At 45.7% G+C, this 23,471-nt stretch overlaps 1 protein-coding gene across 2 annotated transcripts in view; it reads left to right on the top strand.

Moving 5' to 3' along the window:
• The first annotated feature begins 9,604 nt into the window (after window positions 1-9,604).
• LOC311141711 (phosphatidate cytidylyltransferase 1-like) overlaps window positions 9,605-23,471 on the top strand; it is a 99,547-nt gene continuing 85,680 nt past the window's right edge. For both annotated transcript variants that reach the window (XM_084177135.1, XM_084177136.1), the window contains exon 1: window positions 9,605-9,914. In XM_084177135.1, coding sequence (XP_084033261.1) covers window positions 9,867-9,914 — 48 coding nt within the window. In that variant the 5' untranslated portion in view covers window positions 9,605-9,866. The remainder of the gene's footprint in view (window positions 9,915-23,471) is intronic.

The raw sequence follows: 23,471 nt of genomic DNA, 5'->3' as shown, positions 1-23,471 counted from the left end.
ACCACAGTGTGCCATCACAGCAGCAATATTTGTGACCTGTTGCCACAAGAAAAGGGCAACCAGTGAAGAACAAACACCATTGTAAATACAACCCATATTTATGTTTATTTATTTTCCCTTTTTGTACTTTAACTATTTGTACATCATTATAACGCTGTATATATACATAATATGACATTTGAAATGTCTTTATTCTTTTGGAACTTTTGTGAGTGTAATGTTTACTGTTAATTTGTATTGTTTATTTCACTTTTGTTTATTATCTACTTCACTTGCTTTGGCAATGTTAACATATGTTTCCCATGACAATAAAGCTCATTAAATTGAAATTGAATTGAATTGAGTGTGAGAGTGCGCTAGCTAGTTGATAGGACTAAGATTTTTGTGACACAGAAGATAGACCACAGCCTGTCGGTTCCAATGGGAGCAAATGAATCATAGTGGGTAGAACAAGCAAGGAGGTGGGCAGATCCGAGCACAAGCTAGCGATATCCTATTGGCCCGTTCTAGCATGTATTTGTTTATTTCTGTTAGGAAACGCCTACTCTGTGAAGTGGGCGTCTGCAATAACTCAATTCGCCCTTGCACTCCTTCTAAACAACACCATTTGTAGGAACTTTGGCAAAGGGAAAAACTTCGTCCACACTGTTTGTAACAGATTCATGTTTTGGGAACAGAAAACTGTATTGAGATCAAATGTTTAATCTTTGAGAAAATTAGCAGAACGTTGGCCAAAATCCATCTTGCTCCATCTTCCCCCACTGCCGGCCAGTTGGCTTTCTGTAATCACCATATTTGGTGGTGAGCGGAAACGCAAACCGGATGCTTCAGATTTATACATCCGGTGAAACATCTCACTTATTGTTCCTATCTGTGGATAGGATGTGCATAATGGCAGTAACATCAGCAGCGTTAAGACTACTGGTTTTTTGATTTTGCCTTCAAAATAAAAGTCTTCAATACAAAATCTGTATTTTTTGCAGCTTTGCATCGTGCACAATGTAAAAAAAAAAAAGATAACTACATGGGGAAAAAATCTAAACTAAAGAGAATTACTACTTCAAATAGGATAAAGAATATATGGTGGGGCACATTGAGAAATGGTTGGAGCTTAAGTAAATTAATGTAAGTAACATAATAGCCTACTGGTATGTTTATTATTATTTACAATTAAGATTCAAGTTAAAATAAATCATTATTTTGATTGTATGATTCTTATTAATTTACTGATGCTATTGTTCAAGGATGCAATTTTGAGGTGCAATGTTTAAGAAATGTCTTACTGTATCTTTGTTGTATTGCACAAACAAATTGCACTGTACAGGAAAAATGATCGATTGTGTGTCTATAAAACCAGGGTACTCTCTAGAGTCCCCACAATACAAAACAGGTGAGTTTGAACAAAAAGATAAGTCATAGGAAGTGTTGCAGGACTTTTACTGAGGTCGAACAGCTTAAAATGGGACGCCTGGACACTAGCAGCCCCCCCCCCGCACCTCTCTGATTCAGAGGGGTTGGGTTAAACGCGGAAGACACATTTTTATTTATTTATTTTTATTTAACCTTTATTTAACCAGGTAAGCCAGTTGAGAACAAGTTCTCATTTACAACTGCGACCTGGCCAAGATAAAGCAAAGCAGTGCGATAAAAACAACAACACAGAGTTACATATGGGGTAAAAAAAACATAAAGTCAAAAAATACAACAGAAAATATATATACAGTGTGTGCAAATGTAGCAAGTTATGGAGGTAAGGCAATAAATAGGCTATAGTGCAAAATAATTACAATTAGTATTAAAACTGGAATGCTAGATGTGCAAGAGATTATGTGCAAATAGAGATACTGCGGTGCAAAAGAGCAAAATAAATAACAATATAGGGATGAGGTAGTTGGGTGGGCTAATTTCAGATGGGCTGTGTACAGGTGCAGTGATCGGTAAGGTGCTCTGACAACTGATGCTTAAAGTTAGTGAGGGAGATAAGAGTCTCCAGCTTCAGAGATTTTTGCAATTCGTTCCAGTCATTGGCAGCAGAGAACTGGAAGGAATGGCGGCCAAAGGAGGTGTTGGCTTTGGGAATGACCAGTGAGATATACCTGCTGGAGCGCAGACTACAGGTGGGTGCTGCTATGGTGACCAATGACCTAAGATAAGGCGGGGATTTGCCTAGCAGTGATTTATAGATGGCCTGGAGCCAGTGGGTTTGACGACGAACATGTAGTGAGGACCAGCCAACAAGAGCGTACAGGTCACAGTGGTGGGTAGTGTATGGGGCTTTGGAGACAAAACGGATGGCACTGTGATAGACTACATCCAATTTGCTGAGTAGAGTGTTGGAGGCTATTTTGTAAATGACATCGCCGAAGTCAAGGATCGGTAGGATAGTCAGTTTTACGAGGGCATGTTTGGCAGCATGAGTGAAGGAGGCTTTGTTGCGAAATAGGAAGCCGATTCTAGATTTAACTTTGGATTGGAGATTCTTAATGTGAGTCTGGAAGGAGAGTTTACAGTCTAACCAGACACCTAGGTATTTGTAGTTGTCCACATACTCTAGGTCAGACCCGTTGAGAGTGGTGATTCTAGTCGGGTGGGCGGGTGCCAGCAGCGTTCGATTGAAGAGCATGCATTTAGTTTTACTAGTGTTTAAGAGCAGTTGGAGGCTACTGAAGGAGTGTTGTATGGCATTGAAGCTCGTTTGGAGGTTTGTTAACACAGTGTCCAATGAAGGGCCAGATGTATACAAAATGGTGTCGTCTGCGTAGAGGTGGATCTGAGAGTCACCAGCAGCAAGAGCGACATCATTGATATACACGGAGAAAAGAGTCGGCCCAAGAATTGAACCCTGTGGCACCCCCATAGAGACTGCCATAGGTCCAGACAACAGGCCCTCCGATTTGACACACTGAACTCTATCTGAGAAGTAGTTGGTGAACCAGGCGAGGCAGTCATTTGAGAAACCAAGGCTATTTAGTCTGCCAATAAGAATGCGGTGGTTGACAGAGTCGAAAGCCTTGGCCAGGTCGATGAAGACTGCTGCACAGTACTGTCTATTATCGATCGTGGTTATAATATCGTTTAGGACCTTGAGCGTGGCTGAAGTGCACCCATGACCAGCTCGGAAACTGGATTGCATAGCGGAGAAGGTACGGTGGGATTCGAAATGGTCGGTGATCTGTTTGTTAACTTGGCTTTCAAATACTTTCGAAAGGCAGGGCAGGATGGATATAGGTCTGTAACAGTTTGGATCTAGAGTGTCACCCCCTTTGAAGAGGGGGATGACCGCGGCACCTTTCCAATCTCTGGGGATCTCAGACGTTACGAAAGAGAGGTTGAACAGACTAGTAATAGGGGTTGCGACAATTTCGGCGGCTAGTTTTAGAAAGAAAGGGTCCAGATTGTCTAGCCCAGCTGATTTGTAGGGGTCCAGATTTTGCAGCTCTTTCAGTTGAATGCATTCAGTTGTACAACTGACTAGGTATCCCCCTTTTCCCTTTTATACGGAAACAAATATTGCACTGTACAGGCAAAACTATCGATTGTGTGTCTAATTTCAGTGGTTTCAGAGTCCCGCAATAAGATCTACGATGCTAATATTTGTGAAAAAAACGATTGTTATTTCGAGTTTGGACGTTAGCACATTGGGCACAGTGATTGGCGTCAGTATGTGTTACACCTGTGCTGGCTTGTCATCTCTGTCACGATCGTCATATGGACCAGACCAAGGCGCAGCGTGACAGAAAAACCCACCATGCAACGACCAAGCAGCGTGTCCAGGGGCAGCTCTTGGGCTGGACATGGGAGGAAGCGCCGGGAGAAGAGACGGTGGAGGCGCGCCGTAGAGAGGAGCAACGGCGTGATCAGGGTCGTCGTCGGGTGGTCGAAAGGCAACCCCAGAACATTTTTAGGGGGGGGCACACGGCATGGACGACGGGGCTGACGGAGGCAAAAAAGGGGCGGATTCTGGAGGCCACCAGGTTACGGATACACCGCCCTGTACGTCCTGTGCGGATGCCTCACACAGAGTGTGTGAGGGTAGGCATTCAGCCAGGACGGGTTGTGGCCGCTCTTCACTCCAGGGCTCCTATCCGTCTCCACAGCCCGGTTCGGCCTGTCCCTGCTCCACGCACCAAGCCTACGGTGTGCGTCGCCAGCCCAGTCCGGCCAGTCCCTGCTCCACGCACCAAGCCTACGGTGTGCGTCGCCAGCCCGGTCCGGCCTGTCCCTGCTCCACGCACCAAGCCTACGGTGTGCGTCGCCAGCCCGGCCCGGCCTGTTCCTGCCACTCGCACCAAGTCTACGGTGCGCGTCGCCAGCCCGGCCCGGCCTGTTCCTGCCACTCGCACCAAGTATACGGTGCGCGTCGCCAGCCCGGCCCGGCCTGTTCCTGCCACTCGCACCAAGTCTACGGTGCGCGTCGCCAGCCCGGCCCGGCCTGTTCCTGCCACTCGCACCAAGCCAGGGGTGCGAGTCGTCAGCCTGGTAAGGCCCGTCCCTCCTCCACGCACCAAGCCAGGGGTGCGAGTCGTCAGCCTGGTAAGGCCCGTCCCTCCTCCACGCACCAAGCCAGGGGTGCGAGTCGTCAGCCTGGTAAGGCCCGTCCCTCCTCCACGCACCAAGCCAGGGGTGCGAGTCGTCAGCCTGGTAAGGCATTTACATTTACATTTTAGTCATTTAGCAGACGCTCTTATCCAGAGCGACTTACAGGAGCAATTAGGGTTAAGTGCCTTGCTCAAGGGCACATTAACGTCATTTAGCAGACGCTCTTAGCCAGAGCGACTCACAAATTGGTGCGTTCACCCTATAGCCAGTGGGATAACCACTTTACAATTTGGGGGGGGGTTAGAAGGAACACTTTATCCTATCCCAGGTATTCCTTAAAGAGGTGGGGTTTCAAATGTCTCCGGAAGGTGGTGAGTGACTCCGCTGTCCTGGCGTCGTGAGGGAGCTTGTTCCACCATTGGGGTGCCAGAGCAGCGAACAGTTTTGACTGGGCTGAGCGGGAGCTATGCTTCCGCAGAGGAAGGGGAGCCAGCAGGCCAGAGGTGGATGAACGCAATGCCCTCGTTTGGGTGTAGGGACTGATCAGAGCCTGAAGGTACAGAGGTGCCGTTCCCCTCACTGCTCCATAGGCAAGCACCATGGTCTTGTAGCGGATGCGAGCTTCAACTGGAAGCCAGTGGAGTGTGCGGAGGAGGGGGGTGACGTGAGAGAACTTGGGAAGGTTGAACACCAGACGGGCTGCGGCATTCTGGATGAGTTGTAGGGGTTTAATGGCACAGGCAGGGAGGCCAGCCAACAGCGAGTTGCAGTAGTCCAGACGGGAGATGACAAGTGCCTGGATTAGGACCTGTGCCGCTTCCTGTGTAAGGCAGGGTCGTACTCTCCGAATGTTGTAGAGCATGAACCTGCAGGAGCGGGTCACCGCCTTGATGGACGTCCCTCCTCCACGCACCAAGCCAGGGGTGCGAGTCGTCAGCCTGGTAAGGCCCGTCCCTCCTCCACGCACCAAGCCAGGGGTGCGAGTCGTCAGCCTGGTAAGGCCCGTCCCTCCTCCACGCACCAAGCCAGGGGTGCGCGTCGTCAGCCTGGTAAGGCCCGTTCCTCCTCCACGCACCAAGCCAGGGGTGCGCGTCGTCAGTCCAGCACAACCCGTGCCTGGGTCACCGGTGCCTGGTAAGGTACCGGTCAACTGCTCCACTATGGAGCTGAAGCTAACCGCTCCTGCTAAGTCCAGTTCGGCTCCAGCCGGCGGGGCCAGACTGGACCAGGGGCGCTATGGGGGGTGTATTGGAGGGTGGTGGTCAAGGCCGGAGCCAGAACCGCCGCCGAGGAGGTATGCCCGCCCAGCCCTCCCCTGTTTTGTTTAGTTGAGGCGCGGTCGAGGTCCGCGCCTTTAGGGGGGGGTACTGTCACACCCTGGCTCTGTGACTCATTATGTTGAGCCAGGGTGTGTTCATTCTATGTGTGTATTTCTATGTTGGGGGTTCTAGTTTGTTGATTTCTATGTTTGCCTGAGTGACTCCCAATCAGAGGCAACGAGTGTCAGCTGTTGGCTGGTTGTCTCTGATTGGGAGCCATATTTAAACTGTATGTTTTCCCTTTGTGTTTGTGGGTTTTTGTTCCGTATTCGGTCATTGATACCGTGGACTTCATGAGTCGTTTCTTGTTTTGTATTGTGTTTAAACTTTAACTAATTAAAGTATGTTTGTTCATCACGCTGCGCCTTGGTCTGTTCCATATGACGATCGTGACAATCTCGTTAGTCAGAAGGCATTTCACCTGTGCTGGCATATTTAAGAGCGGTTGGCCCAGTGCTCCATTTGGCATGAGAGATGTTCAAATCAAATCAAATCTCATTTGTCACATACACGTGTTTAGCAGATGTTATAGCGGGTGTAGCGAAATGCTTGTGCTTCTAGCTCCGACAGTGCAGTAATATCTAACAAGTAATATCTAACAATTTCACAACATATACCCAATACACACAAATCTAAGCAAGGAATGGAATTTAAGAATATATACATATATGGACTAGCGATACAGTAGAATATTATAGAATACAGTCTATACATATGAGATGAGTAGTGCAAGATATTGTAAACATTATTAAAGTGACTAGTGTTCCATTTCTTAAAGTGGCCAGTGATTTCAATAGGCAGCAGCAGCCTCTAATGTGCTATTGATGGCTATTTAACAGTCTGATGGCTTTGAGATAGAAGCTGTTTTTCAGTCTCTCGGTCCCAGCTTTGATGCACCTGTACTGACCTCGCCTTCTGGATGATAGCGGGGTGAACAGGCCGTGGCTCGGGTGGTTGATGTCCTTGATGCTCTTTTTGGCCTTCCTGTGACATCGGGTGCTGTAGGTGTCCTGGAGGGCGGGTAGTTTGCCCCCGGTAATGTGTTCGGCAGACCGCACCACCCTCTGGAGAGCCCTGCGGTTGCGGGCGGTGCAGTTGCCGTACCAGGCGGTGATACAGCCCGACTGGATGCTCTCAATTGTGCATCTGTAAAAGTTTGTGAGGGTTTTAGGTGCCAAGCCAAATTTCTTCAGCCTCCTGAGGTTGAAAAGGCTCTGTTGCGCCTTCTTCACCACACTGTCTGCGTGGGTTGGAAGGGCTTGACCGTGGTTTAACGCGTCCTCTTTGAGTGTGATAAAAAAACAAAGCCCTTTGTTTTGCACCAGTTGCTTCTATCTCCATATTATAAGTTGGTGTTGGTTTTTAGTTTGGTTTGCCTTTTCTGGGGCAAATCTAGTGGGCACTTATCGTGGGTGTCTTTTAGGACCCAGATTCTTGTTGCTAGGCAACATTCAGTGGACACCGCCCCCATGAGTGTCTGAGAACCCCTCCTAAAAACCCTACCTGTTTGTCTATGGCTTATTTGTTTGTCCCTATTTCTGTTGAGCAATGACCTTTTTTGGTTTTCTTATTGGGGAACGTAACACTTTTCACAGTCGTGTTCTGTGGGTGTCCCTGACTAGGTTGATACGCCATTTAATTGACCCAAGATCCATATGTGAGGCTGTACATTGCAATATGAATGTTCAATACACACAATAGGCTGAATAGGAAGGTCATTTCCCACAGTTAAAATTCCCTTATGAGCTATGACGCTAGTATTTGTGTAAACTCTTCATAGGTCCCTTGTAGCTCAGTTGGTAGAGCATGGCGCTTGCAACGCCAGAGTTGTGGGTTCGATTCCCACGGGGGGCCAGTATGAAAATGTATGCACTCACTAACTGTAAGTAGCTCTGGATAAGAGCGTCTGCTAAATTACTAAAATGTAAATAGAATAAGTAAGGCTGTACAGTGATATTATAACCGCGATCGATAATAGACAGTACTGTGCAGCCGTTTTCATTGACCTGGCCAAGGCTTTCGACTCTGTCAACCACCGCATTCTTATTGGCAGACTAAATATCCTTGGTTTCTCAAATGACTGCCTCGCCTGGTTCACCAACTACTTCTCAGATAGAGTTCAATGTGTCAAATCGGAGGGCCTGTTGTCTGGACCTATGGCAGTCTCTATGGGGGTGCCACAGGGTTCAATTCTTGGGCCGACTCTTTTCTCTGTGTATATCAATGACGTCGCTCTTGCTGCTGGTGACTCTCAGATCCACCTCTATGCAGACGACACCATTTTGTATACATCTGGCCCTTCATTGGACACTGTGTTAACAAACCTCCAAACGAGCTTCAATGCCATACAACACTCCTTCAGTAGCCTCCAACTGCTCTTAAACACTAGTAAAACTAAATGCATGCTCTTCAACCGAACGCTGCTTGCACCCGCCCACCCGACTAGAATCACTACTCTCGACGGGTCTGACCTAGAGTATGTGGACAACTACAAATATCTAGGTGTCTGGTTAGACTGTAAACTCTCCTTCCAGACTCACATTAAGAATCTCCAATCCAAAGTTAAATCTAGAATCGGTTTCCTATTTCGCAACAAAGCCTCCTTCACTCATGCTGCCAAACATGCCCTCGTAAAACTGACTATCCTACCGATCCTTGACTTCGGCGATGTCATTTACAAAATAGCCTCCAACACTCTACTCAGCAAATTGGATGTAGTCTATCACAGTGCCATCCGTTTTGTCTCCAAAGCCCCATATACTACCCACCACTGTGACCTGTACGCTCTTGTTGGCTGGTCCTCACTACATATTCGTCGCCAAACCCACTGGCTCCAGGCCATCTATAAATCACTGCTAGGCAAATCCCCACCTTATCTTAGCTCATTGGTCACCATAGCAACACCCACCCGTAGTCTGCGCTCCAGCAGGTATATCTCACTGGTCATCCCCAAAGCCAACACCTCCTTTGGCCGCCATTCCTTCCAGTTCTCTGCTGCCAATGACTGGAACAAATTGCAAAAATCTCTGAAGCTGGAGACACTTATCTCCCTCACTAACTTTAAGCATCAGTTGTCAGAGCACCTTACCGATCACTGCACCTGTACACAGCCCATCTGAAATTAGCCCGCCCAACTACCTCATCCCTATATTGTTATTTATTTTGCTCATTTGTACCTCGGTATCTCTATTTGCACATCATCTCTTGCACATCTATCATTCCAGTGTTAATACTAATTGTAATTATTTTGCACTATAGCCTATTTATTGCCTTACCTCCATAACTTGCTACATTTGCACACACTGTATATATATTTATTTCTGTTGTATTTTTGACTTTTTGTTTTACCCCATATGTAACTCTGTGTTGTTTTTATCGCACTGCTTTGCTTTATCTTGGCCAGGTCGCAGTTGTAAATGAGAACTTGTTCTCAACTGGTTTACCTGGTTAAATAAAGGTGAAATAAAAAATAAAATAAATAAACAGTGCATGTAAGTATGCCCCCAATGCAATTCTGAAATCTATACATCCAAATTGAGATTTAAACTGTAAAATTAACTAATTGTCTTTTTATGAATTTATATAAAAACATTCCAACCTTGTTTAGCATTATCTAGTACAAAAATGGCATGATTCGACTATGTGTCCCTTTTGCATCACTTTCAATGGGGGACATTTTATTTTGAAGGCGAACAGCAAATTCCACTATTGTGGCTTATCCTTAGTGTCTAGTTTCACATGAGTTCAGACACCTGAGATGGCGAACGATAACTGTGGTGATAAACAAATGCAGGCACGCATTCGGTTGAGAGTAGTAGAGAGGGTGCGTACTTTTGTGAATGTCCTGTCAGAATAACAGCAGAGCACATTGCAGAATCGGAAAAACCGACGGTTATTTTAATGGTAGCCGAAGATCTTCATAACCGGATTACGAGGGCTGACATTCAATTCGAAGCTCGTTAGTTGTCTTCAGACTCGTTTATGTGTCGTTAGTGAAATAAGGAAGACATGACTGAGCTAAGGAAGAGAGGAGGAGGAGGGGGGGATCCTGACAAGGTAAGAAACTTAACTAAGAATACATGTTTCTATCTCTTTCGTGCTCAAATTTGCTCCCTGGGGCTAGCGAGATAGCGAGTTGTAGCTAGCTAATCTCCTTCCTCGCTAATTAGCTTAGTTAGCTAGCTAGGTAGATCATGTTCAGTAAACGTTAACTAGCTAGCACGATAACTATGTGAATGTCACGTTGATGTTACCATATCGGCGGGCATTTAATAACTTTATAACCCTATAAGTTGTGCCATTTTAGCGAATAGTGGCGTATTTGGTTACACGAATAATGATTTGCCTGACAGTCACATATTGCTAGCTAGCTAACATGCTATCGAGCTGCTGGCTAACATGTCAAACCAGTTGACTCGGTGCTTTAACTCGTGACCCACACAGAACTGTGCTTAAAAAGATGTCCAGCAAAACAAAGATCAACAGTTTAGCTGACACAATGTAGCCAAATGTTTTATACTTTTTTTCCCCCCAAAATAGATTATTGGACGCTCTTTGCTTGCCTTGGACCCAAAGCTTCGGAGTAAGTTGCTTCCTCATTGGAAGACAGCCACGCTGTCATTTTGACAAAGTACTAGCCTGACTCCCTGGGGTGGATCTAGGCAAGGCTAGCCTCATTTTGCTCGTAATCATTTACAATATCTAATAACACGAGGAGCAATGTGTCTAGGGTCTAGTTAATAACATGATTATTGTTATATGCCATTTAGCAGACGCTTTGTGGATACATTTTACGTATGGGTGGTCCCGGGAATCGAACCCACTACCCTGGCGTTACAAGCGCCGTGCTCTACCAACTGAGCTACAGAGGACCACATTTTATTAAATTAAATGAATGGATACATTTTAAAAAAATACGACTTGGTATGGTATTCTTAGACATTCTGAAGAATACCAAGTTGTAAAAAGCCACCTCTTTGGAGTTATGAAATAGCAAGGCTACATGGTATGCCAGCATTGTAAACATCATGTCAACAGCCTGAGTTGTGGCGCTATAATCATATGTTTACTTCGTGGTGGTGCATTACACATTGGTATGGTGAGGCTTCTCTGTGTAGCAATATTGAGGAGACTGGTTAATTCTAGTTACCCTCCATTCAACGAAATGGACAGGCCATTGAAAAGCATGACATACATGGCCATGTTAACTATTTAAAAAACTACACCAATAGGGAATGCATTCCGGATTGATAATGACTGACCCTGGCCGTGACCCCACTCTCCGAAAGTGTCTCGGGAGTTGGGATATGCAAAGAAATATGTTTCCAATTCACATATTCGTATAACACACGCTTGTACAAATGATTTATTATATCATTCACTCCTTTTCACCCTATGGACCCTGGTTAAAAGTAGTAGACTATAGGGAATAGGGTGCCATTTTGGACACAATCAGGGTCTAGTTTACATTGTACAGAACTAACGGAGTGGCTGCTGATCCAACTTTTTTGGGATAATAATAATAATAATATGCCATTATCCAAAGCGACTTAGTCATGCATGCATACATTTTTACGTATGGGTGGTCCCGGGGATCGAACCCACTACCCTGGCGTTACAAGCGCCGTGCTCTACCAGCTGAGCTACAGAGGACCGCTCTGGTACACGTAGAGAACAGGTCCAACAGACCAAAAGATCCAGAGATTCCCGAAGCTTCCGCGCATGTGCGACTCACTCAACAGCGAGCGCCCCTAGGAAAAATACACACCATCTGCTCTAAGAATCCATTCAAAACAACACTTTAGGCTACTTCAACACAACCCTGTGTAACTTAAGATCTAAATGCATATCCCCATGAAATTCATTGAGATCAAATGGTTACTATGCAGAATGATGCTGCATGGATGTTTCACCAGTAAAATGTGAAGAATGATCATTCACGATTGAATGCGGTGGTGTTTTTACAGCAGAGACTGGGTAAAGAGCCTGTTCTCTAGGAGTAGAGACTGGGTAAAGAGCCTGTTCTCTAGGAGTAGAGACTGGGTAAAGAGCCTGTTCTCTAGGAGTAGAGACTGGGTAAAGAGCCTGTTCTCTAGGAGTAGAGACTGGGTAAAGAGCCTGTTCTCTAGGAGTAGAGACTGTGTAAAGAGCCTGTTTTCTAGGAGTAGAGACTGGGTAAAGAGCCTGTTCTCTAGGAGTAGAGACTGTGTAAAGAGCCTGTTCTCTAGGAGTAGAGACTGTGTAAAGAGCCTGTTCTCTAGGAGTAGAGACTGGGTAAAGAGCCTGTTCTCTAGGAGTAGAGACTGGGTAAAGAGCCTGTTCTCTAGGAGTAGAGACTGGGTAAAGAGCCTGTTCTCTAGGAGTAGAGACTGGGTAAAGAGCCTGTTCTCTAGGAGTAGAGACTGGGTAAAGAGCCTGTTCTCTAGGAGTAGAGACTGGGTAAAGAGCCTGTTCTCTAGGAGTAGAGACTGGGTAAAGAGCCTGTTCTCTAGGAGTAGAGACTGGGTAAAGTAGAGAATTAACATGTGCAGAAGCTTCAGGAAGCTCTCTATCTTTTGGTCCCGTGGACAAAAGATCGCGAAAAAGTTGAATCCACAGCCACAGCCTACATTGTATATGGCTCTGGGTTATCCTAGTGCTTCTTTCCCGCTAGACTTTCTGCTGCTTCAAAGGTTCATTGGGACCCCTCCCTCTCTCTGCCCGCTATGGACTTGTGTGGCGTCTGTCAAAGGTTCACACACACTAGTCTATCTGGCTGTGTGTGTGTGTGTGTGTGTGTGTGTGTGTGTGTGTGTGTGTGGCTGCATTACACAACGTAAATAGTGATTCATAACATGTCGTCTGACTTGATTTAACTCTGGGAAAGTGTGTCCCAAATGGCACCCTATTCCCATAGGACTCTGGTCTAAAGTAGTGCACTATATAGGGAATAGGGTGCCATTCTCTGGTCTAAAGTAGTGCACTATATAGGGAATAGGGTGCCATTCTCTGGTCTAAAGTAGTGCACTATATAGGGAATAGGGTGCCATTCTCTGGTCTAAAGTAGTGCACTATATAGGGAATAGGGTGCCATTCTCTGGTCTAAAGTAGTGCACTATATAGGGAATAGGGTGCCATTCTCTGGTCTAAAGTAGTGCACTATATAGGGAATAGGGTGCCATTCTCTGGTCTAAAGTAGTGCACTATATAGGGAATAGGGTGCCATTCTCTGGTCTAAAGTAGTGCACTATATAGGGAATAGGGTGCCATTCTCTGGTCTAAAGTAGTGCACTATATAGGGAATAGGGTGCCGTTCTCTGGTCTAAAGTAGTGCACTATATAGGGAATAGGGTGCCATTCTCTGGTCTAAAGTAGTGCACTATATAGGAAATAGGGTGCCATTCTCTGGTCTAAAGTAGTGCACTATATAGGGAATAGGGTGCCATTCTCTGGTCTAAAGTAGTGCACTATATAGGAAATAGGGTGCCATTCTCTGGTCTAAAGTAGTGCACTATATAGGGAATAGGGTGCCATTCTCTGGTCTAAAGTAGTGCACTATATAGGAAATAGGGTGCCATTCTCTGGTCTAAAGTAGTGCACTATATAGGAAATAGGGTGCCATTCTCTGGTCTAAAGTAGTGCACTATATAGGAAATAGGGTGCCATTCTCTGGTCTAAAGTAGTGCACTATATAGGGAATAGGGTGCCATTCTCTGGTCTAAAGTAGTGCACTATATAGGAAATAGGGTGCCATTCTCTGGTCTAAAGTAGTGCACTACATAGGGAATAGGGTGCCATTCTCTGGTCTAAAGTAGTGCACTATATAGGGAATAGGGTGCCATTCTCTGGTCTAAAGTAGTGCACTATATAGGAAATAGGGTGCCGTTTGGGAAGTAGTTTATGTGTTATAATGTCTTAGAGATGGTGCCAAAGTGGTGATTGGAAAGCAGCCCACAATGTAGGTTAGACAGCCACAAGAGTCCCAGAACAGGTTATGTGGTTATTACAGTCACACAAGCCAGCCTAGTTAACTGTTCTATAGAGTGGTAGGCAGGCAGCTAACTGTTCTATAGGGTGGTAGGCAGCCTAGCTAACTGTTCTATAGAGTGGTAGGCAGGCAGCTAACTGTTCTATAGGGTGGTAGGCAGGCAGCTAACTGCTCTATAGAGTGGTAGGCAGGCAGCTAACTGTTCTATAGAGTGGTAGGCAGGCAGCTAACTGTTCTATAGGGTGGTAGGCAGGCAGGCAGCTAACTGTTCTATAGAGTGGTAGGCAGGCAGCTAACTGTTCTATAGAGTGGTAGGCAGGCAGTTAACTGTTCTATAGGGTGGTAGGCAAGCAGCTAACTGTTCTATAGGGTGGTAGGCAGGCAGCTAACTGTTCTATAGAGTGGTAGGCAGGCAGCTAACTGTTCTATAGGGTGGTAGGCAGGCAGGCAGCTAACTGTTCTATAGAGTGGTAGGCAGGCAGCTAACTGTTCTATAGAGTGGTAGGCAGGCAGTTAACTGTTCTATAGGGTGGTAGGCAGGCAGCTAACTGTTCTATAGAGTGGTAGGCAGGCAGCTAACTGTTCTATAGAGTGGTAGGCAGGCAGCTAACTGTTCTATAGGGTGGTAGGCAGGCAGGCAGCTAACTGTTCTATAGAGTGGTAGGCAGGCAGCTAACTGTTCTATAGAGTGGTAGGCAGGCAACTGTTCTATAGAGTGGTAGGCAGGCAGCTAACTGTTCTATAGAGTGGTAGGCAGGCAGCTAACTGTTCTATAGGGTGGTAGGCAGGCAGGCAGCTAACTGTTCTATAGAGTGGTAGGCAGGCAGCTAACTGTTCTATAGAGTGGTAGGCAGGCAGTTAACTGTTCTATAGGGTGGTAGGCAGGCAGTTAACTGTTCTATAGGGTGGTAGGCAAGCAGCTAACTGTTCTATAGGGTGGTAGGCAGGCAGCTAACTGTTCTATAGAGTGGTAGGCAGGCAGCTAACTGTTCTATAGGGTGGTAGGCAGGCAGCTAACTGTTCTATAGGGTGGTAGGCAGGCAGCTAACTGTTCTATAGGGTGGTAGGCAGGCAGCTAACTGTTCTATAGAGTGGTAGGCAGGCAGCTAACTGTTCTATAGAGTGGTAGGCAGGCAGCTAACTGTTCTATAGAGTGGTAGGCAGGCAGTTAACTGTTCTATAGGGTGGTAGGCAGGCAGTTAACTGTTCTATAGGGTGGTAGGCAAGCAGCTAACTGTTCTATAGGGTGGTAGGCAGGCAGCTAACTGTTCTATAGGGTGGTAGGCAGGCAGCTAACTGTTCTACAGAGTGGTAGCCAGCCTAGTTAACTGCTCTATAGAGTGGTAGGCAGGCAGCTAACTGTTCTATAGGGTGGTAGGCAGGCAGCTAACTGCTCTATAGAGTGGTAGGCAGGCAGCTAACTGTTCTATAGAGTGGTAGGCAGGCAGCTAACTGTTCTATAGGGTGGTAGGCAGGCAGCTAACTGTTCTATAGGGTGGTAGGCAGGCAGCTAACTGTTCTATAGAGTGGTAGGCAGGCAGTTAACTGTTCTATAGAGTGGTAGGCAGGCAGCTAACTGTTCTACAGAGTGGTAGCCAGCCTAGTTAACTGCTCTATAGAGTGGTAGGCAGGCAGCTAACTGTTCTATAGGGTGGTAGGCAGGCAGCTAACTGTTCTATAGGGTGGTAGGCAGGCAGCTAACTGTTCTATAGGGTGGTAGGCAGGCAGCTAACTGTTCTATAGAGTGGTAGGCAGGCAGCTAACTGTTCTATAGAGTGGTAGGCAGGCAGCTAACTGTTCTATAGAGTGGTAGGCAGGCAGCTAACTGCTCTATAGAGTGGTAGGCAGGCAGCTAACTGTTCTATAGAGTGGTAGGCAGGCAGCTAACTGTTCTATAGAGTGGTTGTCCGGCAGCTAACTGTTCTATAGGGTGGTAGGCAGGCAGTTAACTGTTCTATAGAGTGGTAGCCAGCCTAGTTAACTGCTCTATAGAGTGGTAGGCAGGCAGCTAACTGTTCTATAGGGTGGTAGGCAGGCAGCTAACTGTTCTATAGGGTGGTAGGCAGGCAGCTAACTGTTCTATAGGGTGGTAGGCAGGCAGCTAACTGTTCTATAGAGTGGTAGGCAGGCAGCTAACTGTTCTATAGAGTGGTAGGCAGGCAGCTAACTGTTCTATAGAGTGGTAGGCAGGCAGCTAACTGCTCTATAGAGTGGTAGGCAGGCAGCTAACTGTTCTATAGAGTGGTAGGCAGGCAGCTAACTGTTCTATAGAGTGGTTGTCCGGCAGCTAACTGTTCTATAGGGTGGTAGGCAGGCAGCTAACTGTTCTATAGGGTGGTAGGCAGGCAGCTAACTGTTCTATAGAGTGGTAGGCAGGCAGCTAACTGCTCTATAGAGTGGTTGTCCGGCAGCTAACTGTTCTATAGAGTGGTTGTCCGGTAGCTAACTGTTCTATAGAGTGGTAGGCAGGCAGTTAACTGTTCTATAGAGTGGTAGGCAGGCAGCTAACTGTTCTACAGAGTGGTAGCCAGCCTAGTTAACTGTTCTATAGAGTGGTAGGCAGGCAGCTAACTGTTCTATAGAGTGGTCGGCAGGCAGTTAACTGTTCTATAGAGTGGTAGGCAGGCAGTTAACTGTTCTATAGAGTGGTAGGCAGGCAGCTAACTGTTCTATAGGGTGGTAGGCAGGCAGCTAACTGTTCTATAGAGTGGTCGGCAGGCAGTTAACTGTTCTATAGAGTGGTAGGCAGGCAGTTAACTGTTCTATAGAGTGGTTGTCCGGCAGCTAACTGTTCTATAGAGTAGTAGGCAGGCAGCTAACTGTTCTATAGGGTGGTAGGCAGGCAGTTAACTGCTCTATAGAGTGGTAGGCAGGCAGCTAACTGCTCTATAGAGTGGTAGGCAGGCAGCTAACTGTTCTATAGAGTAGTAGGCAGGCAGCTAACTGTTCTATAGAGTGGTAGGCAGGCAGCTAACTGTTCTATAGAGTGGTAGGCAGGCAGCTAACTGTTCTATAGAGTAGTAGGCAGGCAGCTAACTGTTCTATAGAGTGGTAGGCAGGCAGCTAACTGTTCTATAGGGTGGTAGGCAGGCAGTTAACTGTTCAATAGAGTGGTAGGCAGGCAGCTAACTGTTCTATAGAGTGGTTGTCCGGCAGCTAACTGTTCTATAGAGTAGTAGGCAGGCAGCTAACTGTTCTATAGAGTGGTAGGCAGGCAGCTAACTGTTCTATAGAGTGGTAGGCAGGCAGCTAACTGTTCTATAGGGTGGTAGGCAGGCAGCTAACTGTTCTATAGGGTGGTAGGCAGGCAGCTAACTGTTCTATAGGGTGGTAGGCAGGCAGGCAGCTAACTGTTCTATAGAGTGGTAGGCAGGCAGCTAACTGTTCTATAGAGTGGTAGGCAGGCAGCTAACTGCTCTATAGAGTGGTTGTCCGGCAGCTAACTGTTCTATAGAGTAGTATGCAGGCAGCTAACTGTTCTATAGGGTGGTAGGCAGGCAGCTAACTGTTCTATAGGGTGGTAGGCAGGCAGCTAACTGTTCTATAGGGTGGTAGGCAGGCAGCTAACTGTTCTATAGGGTGGTAGGCAGGCAGGCAGCTAACTGTTCTATAGAGTGGTAGGCAGGCAGCTAACTGTTCTATAGGGTGGCAGGCAGGCAGCTAACTGTTCTATAGAGTGGTAGGCAGGCAGCTAACTGTTCTATAGGGTGGTAGGCAGGCAGGCAGCTAACTGTTCTATAGGGTGGTAGGCAGGCAGCTAACTGTTCTATAGGGTGGTAGGCAGGCAGCTAACTGTTCTATAGGGTGGTAGGCAGGCAGCTAACTGTTCTATAGGGTGGTAGGCAGGCAGCTAACTGTTCTATAGGGTGGTAGGCAGGCAGCTAACTGTTCTATAGGGTGGTAGGCAGGCAGCTAACTGTTCTATAGAGTGGTAGGCAGGCAGCTAACTGTTCTATAGAGTGGTAGGCAGGCAGTTAACTGTTCTATAGGGTGGTAGGCAGGCAGCTAACTGTTCTATAGAGTGGTAGGCAGGCAGTTAACTGTTCTATAGGGTGGTAGGCAGGCAGCTAACTGTTCTATAGGGTGGTAGGCAGGCAGGCAGCTAACTGTTCTATAGAGTGGTAGGCAGGCAGCTAACTGTTCTATAGGGTGGTAGGCAGGCAGGCAGCTAACTGTTCTATAGAGTGGTAGGCAGGCAGCTAACTGTTCTATAGGGTGGTAGGCAGGCAGGCAGCTAACTGTTCTATAGGGTGGTAGGCAGGCAGTTAACTGTTCTATAGAGTGGTAGGCAGGCAGCTAACTGTTCTATAGGGTGGTAGGCAGGCAGCTAACTGTTCTATAGGGTGGTAGGCAGGCAGCTAACTGTTCTATAGGGTGGTAGGCAGGCAGTTAACTGTTCTATAGGGTGGTAGGCAGGCAGCTAACTGTTCTATAGGGTGGTAGGCAGGCAGCTAATCCCAAAGACCTATAGTATGATCTTGGAAAATGGCCATTGAAACAGTTCACACACACACTGACCTTGACATGTGTTGTGTAGTAGTGAGTTAAATGGATTACCTCCATCACAGCGGAGGTAAATCATTGTTCTTGTTCCTGACCTTGTATGGTCAGGCTATCCTCTGATTAGGTTCTGGGGGCTAGTGGGACACACACAGCCTTGTTGCTGCTTGGTAATGGAACCCCCATGCAGTGATACATTAGCCTGGTCCCAGATCAGTTGTCTCCTATGGCCATTGGGACACACGCAGCCTTGTTGCTGCTTGGTAATGGAACCCCCATGCAGTGATACATTAGCCTGGTCCCAGATCAGTTGTCTCCTATGGCCATTGGCAAGACGGCACTTACATCTAGGACCAGGCTAGTTTTAAATCAGGGAAAATGGATCTGTTCTCACTCCTTTCCCTAGCAGCGAGCCAGCACTGTGCTTTCCACACACACACGCACACACGCGCACACACACACACACACACACACTAACACACACGCACGCACACGCACGCACGCACGCACGCACGCACGCACGCACACACACACACACACACACACACTAACACACGCACACGCACGCACGCACGCACACACTAACACACGCACGCACGCACGCACACACACACACTAACACACGCACGCACGCACACACACGCACGCAGCCTTCACTGTGCTCGCTTTTCCTCAGCCTGGCTGACACTTTAATTAGGTCATCAAGAGGCTATGTTAAGGTAATAGTATGTCAGGGATTCATATTTTCTACCAAGTTTCAATACCAGGAATAATTCGCATTTATCCAGAGAGTCACGGAAAATAACGCAAAAAAGTTCCCATTTTAAAGAGTTCCCAAACCAAGATATGGTCACTATGCCATGGTTCACCCCTAAATAAGAGAGGGTGCTTCGCCACCTTGTCTGCTTGGCTGCACCACTATGTAGAGATTTCAGAGAAAATTATACTGATATTTAGTAATGATAGTTACTCCATCTTTGATCGCCAATGACATTATTGTGAATTTATTAAACAGGAAGTTTATGAATTCCGAGCGTTACCATGTTCCTCAATTAATTTAGCGCATTTCAAAAGTAGGCCATCTTGACATAAAGCATGCTCAGGACTACAGCGTTGAGGAATCGTACAAACTTTGTAACGGCAGTCAAACAAAAGTCAAATGACCGATGTTGCTAAGCTTGCTAGATAACCTCCAACGAATGACAGATCTATATTTGGCAAAATCAGTTGATTTATACCGAGAGCAGATCAGCTCACGAATAACGAAAATAGTTTAAATATCAAGGTATAAAATTTTCCCTCATGCCTCTGAATTGTTAACAGACTTTGCCTATGTAGTGAATTGTGCATAGGCCTATCAAATTCTTGACTGTCTGAAGAGTCACACTGACAGCTCAGAGGCCCACGTTTATAACTGTAGGGGTTTCCTGTAGGGTTTATGAACGGCATTCGGGTCCCGTGTGCAGTCCTGCGGTGTCGATTTTATGCGTGTGCTTTGAATTTCTGGCGACTTTGTGTGAAGTAAATATGCTAGTCTAAAGGTTTCCAGGTGACAACCTGTTTGGATAATGAGCAATTTCATTCTTTGCTTGTGGATTTTGTGGAATTGCATTAGTGCGACATTGGGGGAAATTGTGTTGTCATTGAATATTTTTTTCTGGAAATGTGAAGTGTTCCCGGTAACAGTCCCGGGGATCCCGGTTACCCATGTTAATCTCTATCAATGCTGTGCAATTTAAAATAAGTTAGTAGTGTAGGCAGCTGACGACGGGGCCTGAAAGCCATAGTTAACCCTAAACACAAAATTAAACATTGGTCTTATCGTTTTAAGCAGCCAATGGCAGCACCGCTTTGTTATATCTTTACCTATATTACCTTAGCCTGGGTACCAGGCTGTTTGTGCCATCATGCCACTATGTCAAACATAAGCATGATAAGGAGTTGACATCTAGGACCATGCTAATATTACCTGGTGGTCTAGGCTGGATCACCCACATCCATCTTCCTCTGGATTTAAGCTATCCTTCAAGATGTTTTTGTTTTTTGTTTTTAGCATGTGAACATTTGTACCATCTTAGCAAACAAAACAAAGATGTTCGCACTCAGCATTAACCCGGGAACAATTATAGTATAGGCTAGCTCAGGCCTCTGCCTAGAGAGTCAGTTTACAGTGAAACAATGGTGGAGAGATTACCCTTCAATGGGGCCTGGCTGTGGCGTGTAACGTGTCTGCATTTGACAGTTCATCCATCTCAATAATGTGGCGTCCCTCCCTAACTGTGAAATGTGTTGAGTCCGAATCAACAGGTGTCAATGATTAACAAATATTATAGCGAGAATCTACACAATGATTCTAAATATTATACTGTAGCTAGAATCTACACATTGATTTTCCAAATATTATAGCCAGAATCTACACAATGATTACAAATATTATAGCTAGAATCTACACAATGATAATATAGACTATTGATAGGTTATATGCATGGTCTAATATGTTAAAATAATTGTAACGTTTTTACCAATATGTTATTGGGCTAATTTCTGGAGATGGAAATTATATGGTGTGTCAGCATAATTTTATTTTCATACATTTTGGAGTAGAATGTACTTTTTAAAATGTCACCAGAACTGAGCTTCTCAGTTCTTATAATAATAATAATAATAATATACCATTTAGCAGATGCTTTTATCCAAAGCGACTTAGTCATGTGTGCATACATTTTTACGTATGGGTGGTCCCGGGGATCGAACCCACTACCCTGGCGTTACAAGTGCCATGCTCTACCAATTGAGCTAAATAAACATAAACATTTTCCTGGGGAGGACTCCGGACCCCCTAAGCAAGGAGACTGGAATTGGTCAAATACACAGTTTAATACTTGCACAAAATGATCCTCTTTTCCTAAAAGCATGATGGTGATCATGATGATCATCACTTTTTTCATGACTTTTTTTTTTTACACGAAAGGGGAGGTTAACTTGGCCCCGCAGACAATCAATTAGGGGTTTAACGGTTCACCAAACCCACAGTTCGGTAGGTATTAAGGTTTTGGGGTCTCTGTTTGGTTTCGGTACAGCGGGAAAATGAAAGGTAATTCACAATGTTCCTCGCATTGTCTGTTTTCAAGTTTTAATGTCACGTGCACAAGTACAGTGAAATACCCTTTCTTGCAAACTCAAAACCCAAAAATGCAATAATCAACAATGTAATACTAGGAAAAACACATGAGAAATAATAAGAAATATGAAGAACACAACGTAAGCATACTGTATACAGGGTCAGTTCCAGTACCATATTAACAATGTGCAGGGATACTGGAGTGATAGAGGTAGATATGTATAGGGGTAAGGTGACTATATACAGGGTCAGTTCCAATACCATATTAACAATGTGCAGTGATGGAGGTAGATATGTATAGGGGTAAGGTGACTATATACAGGGTCAGTTCAATACCATATTAACAATGTGCAGGGATACTGGAGTGATGGAGGTAGATATGTATAGGGGTCAGGGGACAGGGATACTGGAGTGATAGTTGAAAGTATTCAGACCCCTTGACCTTTTCCACATTTTGTTATGTTACAGCCTTATTCTGAAAATTGATTAAATAAAACAATGTCCTCAGCAATCTACACACAACACCCCATAATGACAAAGCAAAAACAGGCTTTTAGAAATGTTCGCAAATGTATAAAAAAACAAACAAACAGATACCTTATTTACATAAGTATTCAGACCATTTGCTATGAGGCTCGGAATTGAGCTCAGGTGCATCCTGTTTCCATTGATCACCCTTGAGATGTTTCTACAACTTAATTGGACATGATTTGGAAAGGCACACACCTGTCTATATAAGGTCCCAGGAGTGGCTTCGGGACAAGTCTCTGAATGTCCTTGAGTGGCCCAGCCAGAGCCCGGACTTGAACCCGATCGAACATCTCTGGAGAGACCTGAAAATAGCTGTGCAGCAACGCTCCCCATCCAACCTGACAGAGCTTGAGAGGATCTGCAGAGAAGAATGGGAGAAACTCGCCAAATACAGGTGTGCCAAGCTTGTAGCGTCATACCCAAGAAGACTCGAGGCTGTAATCGCTGCCAGTGGTGCTTCAACAAAGTACTGAGTAAAGGGTCTGAATACTTATGTAAATGTTATATTTCCGGTTGTTATTTTTAATAAATTAGCTAACATTTCTAAAAACCAGTTTTTGCTTTGTCATTATGGGGTATTGTGTGAAGATAAATTGATTTTTTATTTTTTTTAAATCAATTTTAGAATAAGGTTGTAACTTAAAAAATGTGGAAAAGTCAAGGGGTCTGGATACTTTCCGAAGGCACTGTAGATGTCCTGGATGGCAGGGAGCTTGGCCCCAGTGATTTACTGGGCTGTCCGCACCTCCCTCTGTAGCACCATGCGATGGAGGGCGGTGTTATTGCCATACCAAGCGGTGATGCAGCCAGTGAAGATGCTCTCAATGGTATACATGTAGAACTTTTTGAGGATTTGAGGGCCCATGCCAAACTCTTTCTACCTCCTGAGGGGGAAGAGGCGCTGTCGTGCCTTCTTCACGACTGTGCGTGTGTTTGGACCATTTTAAGTCTTTAGTGATTTGGAGACCGAGGAACTTGAAGCCCTCGACCTGCTCCACTGCCGCCCGTCGATGTGGATGTGCAATGTGACTGCATTATGTTGGGCCTCCAGTTTCCACTCTAATGCTGCATTTATAACCATGTGGGAGGTGGGAATTTACCAGTTGTGAAGTCGTAAATACTAGTTGGATGCATTCATGTGCTTTGAACTCTTGAGAAACGCCGATTTGGCTAATGGCCAAGAAGCTGTGTCAACCATAAACTAACAGCTATCATGCTTGGAAACTAATTAGAGTTCAAAAAAACACATGAATAGATTGCTTTTTATATATGTTCTGTAGCATTTAACTGCCAGAAATGCTGTTATAGATGCCATTTCCTAAGTAGGTGACGTCGGAGGTCACCATGTGGGAGAAGTGGGTGACAGAAGGGTTTTCCGCTACTAATAATAACCAGTTGAAGGGCCGTTGAAGTGGATTTTTCCCCAGTTATGAACCCACCATGACAATGCCTCTTTCAGTGCCAGATGCACACTTGTGACTTTCGTAAAGGGGGA

This window comes from Coregonus lavaretus (assembly GCF_964263955.1).
Source record: "Coregonus lavaretus genome assembly, chromosome: 14".
Lineage (NCBI taxonomy): Eukaryota > Metazoa > Chordata > Actinopteri > Salmoniformes > Salmonidae > Coregonus > Coregonus lavaretus.
This window is presented reverse-complemented; position numbering and strand designations above follow the sequence as displayed.